Genomic DNA, 15305 nt, shown 5'->3' on the forward strand with positions numbered 1-15305 from the left:
GATTCTGCAGTAGTCGCCAGGGCAGCAGCAGCCGGAGGTGACTGCTGACTGGTCTCGCCAAAGGTGCCCCGGATGGATGCGGCGAACAGGATACAGGCCGCTCCGTCGCAGCAGGTGGCAGCGAGACGATGTGCACCGGACAGCAAGCCTGGGTGGCTCCAACGGATCTGCAAAATTTTCGAAACGCTCTCGGCGTGCCTTTAGCGTAGGTCACGGGAGGGGAAACGGCATCTGCAAGGGCCTCGTGGCACAAAGCCTACCTCGCTAGCAAAACGTGTCCCGCGGGCGTGCAAACGCGAAGTTCGAGTGAACAAAGCCCTTTCTTGAGTTGAACGAGACTGCTCAGTTCGTGCGAGGTTACAAACAAAAAACGGGCGGGCAGCAAAATGCGCCCCCTCTCAACGACACGGTCCGGTGGTCATGTCTCTTCTAACGTGGTTCAGGCAGCTCCGAAAAGCCTCAGGCCTAACTGCCACTCCGACAACGACCATGACCACAACAAAGACCCGAAACGGGTTATGTGCGATCAGCCGCGAGGAGACGTAAGCTTTGTGGGGTGGCCCTACCCCGCTCACTGCACAGAGCAGCTTCTGAGTGGTCGGCGCCCACCGTACCGGACGGTGTCGGAGCGCCCGGAGCCGAGCTGCAATACCAACGTGCTCGTAGCGCAACCCGTGGCCCCAGACCACCCGGCTCCCGGAGCCGCGGCTCCCAGAGTCGAAAAAGAGACAGTAGGGAAAATATATACAGAAACTCGGACCACCCACGCGGCTTCCGTACTCACTCGTTTCGGGCTCGGCAACTCCGCGGGTGCTAGGCCTCGCGCTCCCTCGATGCGGACCAAGTGATTCTCATGAAGAAACTCCAGAGAAATCTTAATTAAAAATGTGCTGAGCATGTCGAAAAGTTCAAACATGCTGCAGCGCAATACACCTCGCACTCAAGAAAGCATGCCGCAGGTCCTAGCGATCAAAATTCACTCTAGGCCTAGCACTTGTCAAGTCCGGTCAAAGAGCGTTCCTCGAACCGAACCAACAGTCGTCCAATGTTCCAAGAGCAGGCCCCACGTTTGGCTGCCACATGTGGTGTTTGATGTGGGGAGATAAGTACGTTCTCTCCACTCAATCGCGGCTGACACGGTTCAAAGCCGCCCGGACCCCACCCCGTGGTCACGTACACTACCGAGCGCACGCCAACCACGGCGGGCCTTGCTCTGAGGGAACAAAGGAACGACACACTGGCTGACACAAACAGGCATTTATTGCTACGGCAACAATAACGGCAGCTAGCAACAAGGTACACTAATGAATCGAGGTCGTCCGACTCACCAGCAAGGTTCCGAGCGAATGTTCGCCCGCGCTAGGGCAAGGGATATATACTCTGAAGGCCGGACGGGACGACATACGGGAGCGGGTCTCCCCGTTGATTTCTCGCCCCGCCGGCTAGGAGCGGAGCCGCGAGCAACACGTCCGCTCACACCGGCGATCCGAGCCGAAGAACTCCATCTCCCGCGCGCGGACTTCAGCAGTCTCCCGCGCAGCGACGCTGGCGCCCTCTCTTGCCAGTTAATGTAACTGAGAAGAAAATGCGTTCATCCCCGGGGTGAGACTGCTGCTGCACGGTGCCTCGCGGGAAAGCAAACACAGGGGCTGCAGGGCAGGTACCCAAAGGTTGTAAAAAAAAAACAACAACACCGGCATGATGTTTTATGCTGCCTCGAGCACCCTCGGCAGTGACTATTTGCTTCCCTCAACTGTCAGCAACATGAAAATAGCTAAGCAGACGCGACAAACTTCGCTGCCACGTCTACGCACAACTCACGTCCACTCACGTCCGCTCACGTCCGCTCACAACCACTCTCCTCGACTTAGCACTCACGTCCGCTCACGACTCGTCTCTATTCACGCTCACATCCGCTCCATGATGCTCATTTCCACTCACATCCACTCACATTCATGGCCACTCACACTCACATCCACTCACTCGTACTCAAACTCATGACCACCCACACTCACAGACATTAACTCGCCCTCACACTAACGTCCACTCACACTCACATTCTCAACCACTCACCCACGCTCAAAGACGTGAGTGTAAGTGAGGCGATAGGAGTGCACTCATGAGTGGGTGTGCCGACATTTGCCCTAAAAATTGCATGATGAACTTCCTGGAATATTGGTTTTGGGGCAAGGGAAAGTTGATTGTTAGTAGCAGCCGATACAGCGCAGCTTCCGATCTCTACAGTTCGCGGTAAGGCAGACGGGCGCATGCGGCGGCTCTCAGGGCGCCCGCAGAAATGCCCTGCGTAGGAGGAATGCCCAACTGGCTTCTCGTAAAAAGATGAAACCCAAAACAGACAGCATACAAGGAAGAGGGGACTCCATGCGCTTCGTCGTTTTACGAAACCCTGCAGTAACTAGACCCCCCGCCCCCCACCGTGCCCAAATGACATAAGCCTCAGGGAAAACGTTTTGTAGATACCAAATCCACCGGATTTTTGTCTAAAGTCCATCATCAAATGGATTCTCGCGTATGTGCCGCCGATTTTACGGCTCTTGCCGCCAATACACATCCTTTTTGCTGTCTAATGTAACTTACAGTGGGTGAAGTGAAAACTCCTCGCAGCCAAAGAAAATATCTATGATAATTGTAGAGGAAGCTCTTTGTTGTTTGAGGCCAGGACGGGAGTTTTGCGCACTAAGACATATAGAGTCATGTACCACCAGATAGACACGTTGTGCGTTGCGTGCGGAGAGGAGGAGGAAACGGCTGAACACTTGATACTTCTCTGTAAAGGGCTTCACCCTAAAGTGGAAAGCAGCGGGGTTGTTTATCCAAGGCATTGTGGTTTTAAGTTGAAGATATTAAGCGGGTAGAAGTAACCAAGCGAATGGTATTGGATTGGTGGCTAAAATGTAAAATTTCATAAGTCATGGCTAGGTGGCTTGAGCCACCGCCAGATTTAAAGGGTTCAGCCGTATCTATCCATTCATCCATCCATCCATCCATCCATCCATCCATCCATCCATCCATCCATCCATCCATCCATCCATCCATCCATCCATCCATCCATCCATCCATCCATCCATCCATCCATCCATCCATCCATCCATCCATCCATCCATCCATCCACCCACCCACCCACCCACCCATCTACCCATCTACCCATCCGTCCGTCCGTCCGTCCGTCCGCCCATCCATCCATCCATCCATCCATCCGTCCGTCCGTCCGTCCGTCCGTCCAATGTAGGGTGCTTCGATGGGCGGGCATCCAGGCATCCTACTTAGAAGGTATGTTTCTTGAAAACAAACATCCACGAATGATTCTATTTGTTCTCCACGTTTGCTGAGCACGCCGCTGTAAACAATTCAAGCTCCCGTATTTAACGAACTCAAGTCGAACACTGAGGCTGTGTTGGCGAAATGAAAAATTTGTTTTCGAGGAACGTAATCACACAGTAACTGACTCACATATCTCGGTGGACACCTAAACCGAGCCTTAAGGGAAGGCATAAAGGAGGGAGTGAAAGAAGAAAGGAAGAAAGAGCTGCCGTTGTGGATGTAGTAGTAGTAAGTTGTTATTATTAAAATAATAACAAAAAGGAAGGAAAAGATTTTCGCTAGCCCCCATCTGCCATCGGTACTGGAGCAACTGAGCTGGGGCAGAGGAAATAAAGGATAGCAGGCAGAATGGAGAAATGATAGAGGTGAGAGGACAGGAAGAGAGGATAGAGGGAGAGGTAATATACACAAACTATTTACACAATAAGAAAGGTGTCCAGGTTGTGCGCGTAATTAGTTCATGATGGAGCAATAAAAACACACGCGCACAGCAATATGTTGACTACAACTGGAGTGGGGCGTCCAGTTGTTAATCGTCCAAGGTAGAACTTGCGGAGCGTTCGTTCACTGCGTGTAACTACCTGGCGGAGAACAGACGGGACGTAAAGCCCGTCTGTTCGAGGAACGCACAGAGACTCACCAAGGCTCGCTCACGGGTGCGCGCATTGCCCTGCGGCCACAATAGCGTCTTGAGGGAGTTTGGTAGTATGCCCAGCACCCTATAACCATATCGCGACGAGCATTGGCGTACGCGGCACAGTGAAGGAGCAGGTGGTCTAGTGTTTCCACTGCACCGCACCCGTCACATGCATTAATTGTGGCGATTCCGTGACGCTACCGTCGTTCCCCGGGCCACACGCAGCCAATGCGCACGCGGAGGAGCATTGCACGTTGCGACCGCGTAAGTGCGCGACAGCCGTTGATGCTGTCGATGCGCTCACCTCCTGCGATGCATGGGTCGGGGTGGTGCTTTCGACGACCGCACGCACGTCCTCCAGCGCGAGGGGCAGATCATTGGGAGGTAGTTGATGTGCGGCGGTCGCCAGGACGTCAGCTTCTTCGTTGCCGGCGATGGCGCAGTGACCGGGCACCCACTGTGCACGCACGGCGCATCCTCTCTGCGCAAGACGCTCGACGCGCGAGCGAATATCCCGCACTAGTGGGGTACCGCGGCCGGTGGGTTGCAGCCGGCTGAGGGCGGCAATAGCAGCTTTGAAGCGAAAAGCTTCACTACGCTAGTCAACACCGCGCTTCGCGCGCGCCGGCGTATGTCAGAGCACGAGTGACGTCACGCACAGCGCAGGTGGCGGCCGCCGACTCCGTCGGCTGACCTTTCGCCGCTGCCGCGTTTCTCTCTCTCTCTCGCTCCCTAGTTACTACTGCGCATGCGCCACTAGTAGCACCGAGCCACAGGTGCTGCGCAGCGCCGCGCCTTTCCTCAAAATCCTACTTTCAATTATCAGTTTTCTCTTTCTTCTTTCCCTCCCTCCTTTGTCCCTTCCCTTACGACGCAGTTCGGGCGTCCAGCGAGATATGTGAGGCGGTTACTGCGCCTTTTCCTTTCCTCAAAAACCAAACAAGTGAGCCGACGGCGTTCATAGAGTTCATTGGCGTTGACAACTTTGCAAACGCCGTTCATTTCTATGAAAGGAAAGGCGCACAATCGGCTCCGCGGGTAAGTGGAGACCTCAATCTCGTGTTCACGTGTACGTGGCGTTCGTGTCCAACTGCAAAAGCCTGCCTTGATTGCGCTCCGCACATTCTATAAGCAGCGCGCCCTCCCTGCCGTCCTGGGAGGTGGCAGGCAGTTAATGGTTGATCGCGAGTGATTGATCATCAAATGAACACTGCGGCATAGCTGTAGCTGCAGCGCAGCATGCCAGCCACAACGCTGTCAGCGCTAATGAATTCAGGCGACATCTCTCTTATCACCGCCACATGTATCGAAGCACGAATCAGGCGTCCGCATACCCAGGGAGCCAGTTATGCGGCCTTCCTTTGCTCAAATCCATCGCCATCTAGAAAATTGTCAACGCCAACGCCAATGAACACAGTGAACGCCGACGTCTTTCGCTTTGTATATCCTGGATTAGCTGAACACATAACTTTTTTTCACAAATATTTACTATTTTCCTGCTTTAAAGGCAAGACGCTAAGGCGCCCTTGTGCTGTGCGATGTCAGTGCACGTTAAAGATCCCCAGGTTGTCGAAATTATTCCGGAGCCCTCCAATTACGGAACTTCGCTCTTCCTTTCTTCTTTCACTCCCTCCTTTATCCCTTCCCTTACGGCGCGGTTCACGTGTCCAAGGAGACAGATACTGCGCCACCTACTTTCCCCCAAAACCAATGATTATTATTATTATTAGTATTTTTATTATCATTATTATTATTATGCTTTAGAAATCCGTGGCTGGTCTCTCAATTACGACGTAGGAATGAGATGCTGTAAGCTCTCCTTGCAATGTTGGCTCTTTTCCGATAAAGGTCAATTATATATGCAAATATTAATTTGAAGATTAAAGCAGTATGTGAGATACAGAGACATTTCTTGCAGCTTACGCTCAAGCGTTCACGACAAAGAGCAAAAAGTGCTGCATTTATTTAGAATATTGCTGCACTGATGAGCGTTCTGTGTAGTAAAGAGAACCGCATAGTCGGTAGGATTGTTTGGCTCCCTTGGGCGGTTTAGATTTTGAGCGCAGGTGTATAGAAACGGAGTGCTTACTGCACGTACGGCTTTGATGGTCGCACCCTAGCCGTGGATTTTAACCTTCATTGAAGGCGAGTGAGAGCGCTTGTAGTGTACGCTCCAGCCCAACGTTCTTTTACATCTGAGTAGCTTGATTCTCTCGATTCTTTCATGCTAGCTAGTTATCCAACTTTTATATTAGGGGATTTTAACTGCGTCGAGGGTTCCTACAGGGATGTAAGCGGTCGCAGACAAGGCCGGCCGTATACCTTATAGGCCGTTTAATCCATGGGTTGAACTACATGGTAACGAGTTTGCTGCCACATGGGAAAGCGGCTCGAACATGAACAGGCTCGATTGTTTCTACTTTCCGCCAATTCCCGCTACTCATGTCACTAGTTGCGAAGTCCTGGCTTTTCGGCTAGATGTTCCGCGCATAACGGACCATTTTCAGGTATCTGTGAGGCTGCACTTTCGTCAGCCCGCCCCATCTAAGAATTTTTTGGAAAATGGACATGGCCCTAGTGCACGACCCCGAAACTGTGGCCATCCTACGCGAAGCTCTCGCAGGAACGTGCAGTCATCCCGGACAACCACTCAGTTGGGACGATTTAAAAGCTAGTTGGCGTGACAAGCTGACCAAAGCTTTCAGAGATAGAAAGTTACGTTTAACTCCAGAAATTAACGATACCCTTCGATCGACGGGCACGCATTGTGCAGCGTGGTGCGCCCCTCACTTTTACAATGCAGGATTACTTCCATCAGCTACAAGCGCGCTATGAACTTCTGCTCCGCCTCAGCTCCCGAAGTGCAGCACGAACTTATATTAGAGGTAGACCAGTCGCGGACCCCGCTGTACTCCGCAGCGTTCGCTACGGTTCCGTAGAGGGTCGAGCAACCATCCCTTTGTCGAACTTCTTCATGGTGAAGAGTCAGATAGCGCTGAGGACATCAAGGCTGTCTTTAGTGAACATTTTACTCGCCTCTTTACAACTGAGAGCACAGGCATAAGCGATCTAAAAGCAGCTGTTCGTGAAATTTGCTCAAGGATAGCCTGCATACCTGGAGAGCACCGCGACAGCCTATGTAATCCAGTCACGATGGAAGAGCTTCGCCTGGTTTTCCAGGGAATGAACGCCTTCGCTGCAGCCGGACCAGACGGGCTGCCACATGTTTTTTGACAAACCTTTCTTCAAGGAGATACATGTGCATCTTTTGTCCATGCCCGATGGTCTTCTTGGCGACGGGTTTCGGCCGGAATCTTTTCGCGAAAGTCGTATAATGGTCCTTCTGAAGAGTGGCGGTGTGCCGTCCGACCCAAAAGCATGGAGGCTTATCTCCCTCCTGAACTCCGATTATAAGATACTAGTTGCAATATTAGCACACCGCATAACGTCAGCTCTTCTTGACGTAATAAGCGACGCTCAGACATGTTGTGTACCCGGACGCACAGTTTTTTCGTCACTAGCTTTAACCCGCGATTTGTTCACTGTTGCTACGCGCACGCAGATTTCTGGAGCTTTTGTTTCCCTAGATCAAGAAAAAGCATTTGACCACGTTATGCGTGACTACCTATTCACGGTTCAAGACTGCTTTGGCTTCCCAGGACGTCTGATAGACGTCTTGAGATTGTTGTACACAGACTTAGCAGCAAGCCTCGCAGTGAACGATCAGATAACAGACCCCATTCCAGTGAGCCGCTGAATACGCCAGGGCTGCCCACTGTCAGCAATTCTTTTCGTCCTTTGCGTAGAACCGCTATTGCAACAAATTCCTAGTTGCAAGTCGATACGGGACTTTCCTCTACCAGGCTTGGGCTAGGTTAAAGTACCAGCTTATGCCGATGATATTTCTCTGTTTATTAGAAACACTGACAGCTATAGAGCATTTCTGAGGCTCTTTCACACTTACAGCTGCCTGTCAGGTGCACGTCTCAACCGAGCTAAAAGCCAGGCGCCACGCTTTGGATCTTTTAATGATCAAATTCCCGAAGGTGTCCAATGGGTAGTTGGCGTAAAAGTCCTTGGTGTCACGTTCCTCGCCTCCGGTGACGTAGCCCGAGCCACCTGGAATGAAATAAAACGCAAAGCTGATCAGCGCATCGAAGTCGCAAAATTCTTCGACCTACCTTTTTCCAAACGAGCTTACCTTATCAGAAAAAGCATAACAGGTTCCTTAATCTACGTCGCAAAAATAGCGCGCCCTCCTTGCCGCGTCCTCCAGAGGCTGGCCACAGCGTGTGGATCTTTCTTCTGGGGTGGACACGCAGAGAGCGTTGCAACAGTTTTTGTCCGCCTGCGCACCGACATGGGTGGCTTCAGCATCCCGAATCTTGAAGTTATGTGTCGCGTATTGGCCTTAAGGGCCATGTGGGACCTTATCTCAGACACAGCGTACCGAGGAAGAGCACTCACCGCATATTTGATGGGAACATCGCGTCGCTTCTTTGAGTTATCAAATTGGAAAGGCCCTTCGGCTGAGAAGTCGCCAGCTTTCTATGCATATGTCGTGAGATCCTTACAATTTCATTGAAGGTACACTTCCTGATTGTGATTTGAAAGAATTGTCGGCTAGTGAAACTTGCGAATATGTTGCGTTTCGCACCCTGAATGTAGACCAGCGCAGGAAATTGCGCAAAAGGCGGAAGCAAAGAATATTTGCCTCTCTCCCTGCTGATGTATCAAATTTTACCTGGCTTCGTGAATGGGAAGCGTCACCCACAGCTGACCGCCTTGCGGCGTGGGGCGTGGCGCCCTCTGCCTCATGTCCGCAATGCGGTCGAACTCTGAACCATGCCGTTTTTGAATGCCCAGTCGCGCGCACTTTCTGGCGCTTGGCAGCGCGCATGTTTCAGGTGCGCATGCGGTGGCAGAGTCGCAATCGCAATTTCTTTGTTCAATTAATAATGTGTATGGGTGCTTATGTACTCTGGAAAAGGAGGGGACTTGTTGCCTTGCGGGGACACCGGAGAAAGCAATGTTTCCTTTACTGTACCGCCTTAGAACTTTGATGCTGAAACACTTGAATGAAGAACTCGTCGTGTTGGGTAAGGAGGCCTTCCTCCTCCGCTGGTCAACAAGGTTCATTGTTGTTAGCGATAGAGGTGTGTCAACGCCCATGCTTCCGTATTAGGAAGTTTGGCGAGTGTTGCTCATCTTGTCCTTCCTTGTATTCCACTTAAATTCTCAATGAAGCTGCTTTAAGCCAGCTCGTGTAGAAACCACGAATTGTCCACTGAAATGTCATTTGCATATATGTGATACCTGTACAATGTGACCATTGCGATGTTCTTGAAAACAAGACCACTTGTGTAAAGAGTCCTTACACTGTAGATATTTTCGGAAAATTAATTCTCTTAAAAAGTGTATAGAAACGCACGTGTGCCTATTTTGTATAGAAACATTGGTGGCGAGGTTGCAGAAAAATATTCTGCGTTTTAATTACTGCTCAACCTGGTTCGAGCTCGACTCACGTGACCCACGGCTCGCTTGTTGCTAGCGAGAGATGGCGCTGGCGAGCGTCACAGCTTCCATATCGCGGCTTTGGCGGCGGCGATGCGCCGGTGAGTGGGTGCGCGGGCTTTTTGTCTCGCTTGTCCTTTTTTTTCACGCGCCAACTTCTTCAGTCTGTTGCTATGAGATCGCCAAGTGCGAAGGTCACTTCAATGTCATATACGCACACCGGACTGAAACTCAAGTTTTGCTTTGAATAGATACTGCAGAGCAGGCCACACGACCCTCAGCAGTACTGAACCCATTTTACGCGCCCAGGACACTCCTTCAACTGTTAAAAACGTCGTTATATTTAGCTAGACACCTGTTCTCATCATCATCATCATCATCATCAGCCTTACTACACCCACTGCAGGCCAAAGGCCTCTCCCATGTCTCTCCAATTAACCCTATCCTTTGCCAGCTGCATCCACCCTTTGCCTGCAAACTTCTTAATCTCATCCGCCCATCTAACCTTCTGCCGCCCCCTGCTACGCTTACTTTCTCTTGGAACCCACTCCGTTACCCTTAAAGACCAGCGGTTATCTTGCCTTCGGATCACATGCCCTGCCCAAGCCCATTTCTTTCTCTTGATTTCGACTAGGATGTCATTAACCCGTGTTTGTTCCCTCACCCACTCTGCCCGCTTCCGATCTCTTAACGTTACACCTATCATTTTTCTTTCCATGGCTCGCTGGCAAGGAGACAAGGAGACACGATATCGCCAATGCTGTTCACCGCATGTTTGCAGGAGGTATTTTGAGGCCTGAATTGGGAACAGTTGGGAATAAGAATAAATGGAGAATACCTAAATAATCTGAGATTTGCTGATGACATTGCCTTGCTGAGTCACTCAGGAGGTGAACTGCAAATCATGATCAACGAGTTAGACAGGCAGAGCAGATCGATGGGTCTAAAAATTAACATGCAGAAAACCAAGGTAATGTTCAACAGTCTAGCAAGGGAACAACAGTTCACAATTGGCAGCGAGAGCCTAGAAATTGTGCCGGAATACGTCTACTTAGGGCAGGTAGTGACAGCTGATCCGGATCATGAGAGGGAGATAACTAGAAGGATAAGAATGGGGTGGAGCGCATATGGCAAATTCTCGCAGATCATGAGTGGCAGTTTACCAATTTCCCTCAAGAGGAAAGTGTACAACAGCATAATCTTACCGGTACTCACCTACGGGGCAGAAACGTGGAGGCTAACGAAAAGCGTTCAGCTTAAGTTAAGGACAACACCTGTTCTATTTACATGGAAATAGAGAGAGAAACGTTGGGCAAAAATTCAATCCTTTACTCAACCAAACATTGGGTAAGTTGAGCACATACGGTAAATACACAACTGTAAAATAGAAGCATTTGCGATATACATGGTTGTACACAAAGATGCATGTCAGAATAAAATGCATTAAAACCGACAGGAATGTCAGCAAAACGATCCGGTATAGAATGTTACTAGCATGACGGATTTATCTCTTTCAGACACTCATCGAGTTCTGCTATCGAGAAATATCTGAAAATGTGCATGTGTATTAGCCGATACTGGTAAAATATTCTCCAAACTGTTTTGCTAGCCTAATTCTCGAACGTTGGTATAAAGATCAATCTTGCAAGCACCGGAAAACCATTCCTGTATTGATAACAGAGTTAATTACCCTCTACATATGTTCGATTTCATTCATACTGGCCAGAATAATGTGACCGCAGTGCGCGCAGCGCTTTAATAGTAGCTTGCTATATTCGTATAAAGATGTTTTGGTGCTGTACGGGTGGGGTTTCGCTGTAAAAACTGTGGAGTTGCTCAAAGTTATTCAACTAACTTCAAACCTTTTTCGCAGCGTGAGAGATCGCATTGTTTTTTCTGCGATAATAGTCAGGCAAAGAAGCGCAAGCAGACGACAGACGACTTTCACCGCACCTTCGGCATCTCCTTCGGACCCCGCCGCCGCTGTTTTTTTTTCCACGCGGCAGAAAAAAAGGCACTGGCGCAGAGTCACTTGTGAGAAGCGAGCGTCCGCCACAACTGATTTGGCGGTGTCCGGCGCCCCGTGTTGGCGGTAACGCGTTACAATTAACCGCTTTACCGGTAACGCGTTCCTTTTTTCGGTAACTTAGTAACGTACTTATTACCCTTCGGAAACTGTAACGGGCAACGTACTTATGTTAACATTTTTCGGTAACGTGAGGTGACACTTTACTATAGTTAATTTTTGTTTCAGTTGTCCCCCACTCCGCTGCTTTTTTTAGAAAAAAAAAAAGCGCAGAGCACCTAAATCGATGTTGCAAATAAACAAACAGGCGCTCTAGACGACCTCTCTTGCGGCTCACATGCATGCCAGAAAACGCCTGCTCTTGACGACACAGCCAAATAAAAAAAAAGGACAGAACAGCCGTAAAGCGCACGAAACACGTGCACGAACGCGCATTCAGACACTTGCTTTCACCTACCTCCCCTTCCCGAACCGCTCACACCACAACCGCGGAAGAATGCCGAGCATTTTTGAACATCACATTTTGCAGAATTATTGTAAATTTTTAAATGTTCTGCGATGTTTTCTTTGTGAAGTTACAATTGGTGATGAAGTGTCATTTTGTGTTTAATGTCACATTCGGAAAATGGCTTCACTACGTGCCACAGTTAGAATCCATCACATGTAACTCTACAGGCTACTTTAGGCCACTATAACATTGCCAAGCTCCTGCACATTTGTGCAAAGTATTCCCGTTAAATCAGGATTTCGCGTAAAATCGTTGTTTGGGCTAGGAGTTTTATGTGAAATATGAGCTTAATGAAATTGTTATCGTGAGTTCTTAACGCGAAGACGCACTAATTATAACTGATGGCCATGAAGTAACGACAAAGTAACGTGCGGTACTTTTTTTCGGTAACGGTAACGCGTTACTATTTTTGTAGGTAACGTAGGGCGGTAACGCGTTCCTTTTTTCTTAGCGTAACGAGTAACGTATTTCGTTACTTTTTTTCGGTAACGTCTACAACACTGCCGGCGCCTCTTTCGATTAGAACACCGCGCCGCTCCGTTGCTGCCGCGGTTTTCGGCCCCGTCGCCGCCGCGCAGTAGAGGCCGGCTGTGAGAATGTGGCTCGATTCCCCGGCCCACACGCAGCCAATGCGCGCGCGGAGGATCATTGCACGTTGCGACCGCGTAAGTGCGCGACAGCCGTTGATGCTGTCGATGCGCTCACCTCCTGCGATGTGTGGGTCGGGGTGCTGCTTTCGGAGATGGTCGTGGATGACCGCACGCACATCCTCCAGCGCGAGGGACAGATCAGTGGGAGGTAGTTGATGTGCGGCGGTCGCGAGGTCGTCAGCTTCTTCGTTGCCGGCGATGCCGCAGTGACCGGGCACCCACTGTGCACGCACGGCGCATCCTCTTTGCGCGAGGCGCTCTATGCTCGAGCGAATGTCCCGCACTAGTGGGGTACCGCGGCCGTTGGATTGCAGGCGGCTGAGGGCGGCGCGGGAGTCGCACAGCAGAGCACTCCTGGGCGGCGAAGGGCAGAGGGTCAGCAGCAGGTCCAGCCCGAGCCGGATCCCCATCAACTCCGCCGTGGTGGAGGAGCCCAGGAAGGTTGCGTGTTGCCGGCTGTGCAGTCGCAAAGCAGGGATGGTAGCCGCCGCTGCAAGGGAGCAGCTGTCGCGCCCGGGCCACTGAGCCGTCGGTGTACATGAGAAGGTGGTCCTGGAGCTTCTCGTGTATGACGGCTGTGGTCAGCTGCTGCACAGCACAGAGGGGTGTGATCCATTTCCCGAGATGCCGACGATCTCTCGTTGTACGTCCGAGGCCGCAGGCGAGGGCGCGCAGGAACCGTATAGGGGGGTGGGCCTTGAGTCAATTTCTCATACTCGAGCAGCGCCGCCCCATTCGTGAGCGCGGGTGCGAGCGCATACGCTGCAGCAGCTAGCAGCCGTCCGGTGCGCGGTGGAGCCGGTCGATGTGATTCAGTGCCCTGCGCGCTGCTTGGAGCTCAAGTGGCCACGTTCCTGCCGCTGCCAATGTTGCGGCGCACTGCGAATTTTTGGGCAGGCCTAGGCACACGCGCAGGGACTTGCGGTGCTGGAGCTCGAGCTTATTTCAGCACGGCTTGCACCATGACGCACCGTGACGAGCGGCAACGCATAGAGCACCGCCCCCAAAGCTGCGGCATTGTATAGCCGCAGCGCAGCTTGCTGGAAGATTCCCTGGCCTCGAGCGGTGAGCTTGTGCACGGCAGCGGTGGTCCTCTCCATCTGCAGACTGGCCTTGGTCGCCGTGGGGCGGAAGGAAAGGCGCTTGTCGATGTCCAGGCCAAGGTACCGCACCGATTTACGCCAAGGAATCGGAGTCCCGTCCAGTGACCGCGGCGCAAGGTGCGCGCGCGAGCGCGAAACGCAGGCCATGGCCACCGATTTGTCCGCGCTCAGCGACAGACCAAGGCTGCGCAAGCTAGCGTCGATTGCGGTCATTGCTCCCTGAAGGTACCCTGCACGCCGAGCGCCTCGCCCGGTGGTCCCCGGCACCACAGAGCTATGTCGTCTGCATATATGGACATGTACACATCCCAACAAACACAAAACCTTCTCAAAATCTCCCAGAAACATCCCATCAGGACATTTGGAATGTCACTAATAGGTCCTCATTTTTCCCGAAGACATCCAAAAAAAAAACGTCCCCACAACTAGCCGTGTCCAAAAAGTTTGCGTTCCAGGGACGACCCCAAAAGGTTAATGCTAGATTACTCGGCTCTGGCTCAATAAAATGATTTCTTATTTTTCATGCAGACTTCAGGCATCGAAGCCCACATATGTGCCAAATTTCAAGACATGCTTACGTTATAGGTGGTGTAATACATCTGTCCACTAGCGTGAATGCTTGCTGGCTAGGCCATTCAGACTCACCTGTTTACATGAAATGTACTTTAACAAGGTGAAAATATGGGCTGGTTGGTGCATGATCTTGTGACGGGAGCAGCACAGCACGAAACAAAAAAGAGAGAGGCGGGACACAACGCTGAATAACAACCATATTTTTAATGCACGTTCGTCGAATATATACATCTCGCTCGTATAAGAAGGAATAGAAAAAAAGCATGAAAAACGCACAAGATGTACACGTGGTGAAATATTAAGACATCGCACGCAGATAATCAATTTCTCTGTCACGAAGCGCAATTGAAGGTATGCAGACACAAACGTCGCTCGTTGATCGTATGTTGAAGGCTTCTTCAATCTCCCCGATTCGTTGATGAAAATATTACGGGATGACCATTGTGTTGATAAGCTGCGGAGCGCATTCATGCTCTCTGCAATGTTTTGCTAATTCACTGCTGATGGCGCCCTTTAGGGATCTTTTGTGCTCTCGAAGCCGTTTATTCAAACAGCGCCCTGTTTGACCAATGTAGATGCGTCCGCACGAGAGAGGTATTCCATAAACCCCGCTTTTCACACATTTCACATGTTTTTTCCGGTGTTTTTTCTTGCATTGATTTTTTCCTTTGCTCGCTGTTGACTTTGGCGCACAGGCTTCTTAACTTGTTGGGTGCTGACATGAGCACTTTTACACCAGCTCCTGCTCCTACCCTTTTGAGCCCGTGGGAAATGCCACTAATGCAAGCAATGACCGCGTATGGCTTCCTTTATTCTGATGTGGTTGTGACATATTTTCTGCCTCTAAGTGCTTGCAGAATCCTTCCTGCAACATCGAATAGCAGTCTCGTCGGGCAACCTGCTGCATTCAGACGACGGTTCAGGGTGCCAAAACTGCCTTGAACTTCATGAT

At 50.9% G+C, this 15305-nt stretch overlaps 2 protein-coding genes across 3 annotated transcripts in view; one reads left to right on the forward strand and one right to left on the reverse strand.

Moving 5' to 3' along the window:
- The window catches only part of LOC144112552 (atrial natriuretic peptide-converting enzyme-like), a 150516-nt gene that overhangs the window by 71858 nt on the left and 63353 nt on the right, over window positions 1-15305 (forward strand). The gene's annotated exons all lie outside the window — the stretch shown is intronic.
- Window positions 7953-13198, reverse strand: LOC144114327 (uncharacterized). Its single transcript, XM_077647978.1, has 2 exons — window positions 12733-13198; window positions 7953-8098 (listed from the first exon to the last, which is right to left on the reverse strand). The coding sequence occupies exons 1-2, from the start codon at window positions 13085-13087 to the stop codon at window positions 7953-7955; spliced, it is 501 nt and encodes a 166-aa protein (XP_077504104.1). The 5' UTR covers window positions 13088-13198.

The sequence above is a fragment of the Amblyomma americanum genome, chromosome 1, assembly GCF_052857255.1.
Source record: "Amblyomma americanum isolate KBUSLIRL-KWMA chromosome 1, ASM5285725v1, whole genome shotgun sequence".
In the NCBI taxonomy this organism is placed as follows: Eukaryota; Metazoa; Arthropoda; class Arachnida; order Ixodida; family Ixodidae; genus Amblyomma; species Amblyomma americanum.

Coding starts and splice junctions, on each gene's coding strand:
- LOC144114327 (XM_077647978.1), bottom strand. CDS start 13,087: ATGGGGATCCGGCTCGGGCTGGACCTGCTGCTGACCCTCTGCCCTTCG. Junction 8,099..12,732: donor CGACCCACACATCGCAGGAG/GTGAGCGCATCG, acceptor ATTTCATTCCAG/GTGGCTCGGGCTACGTCACC.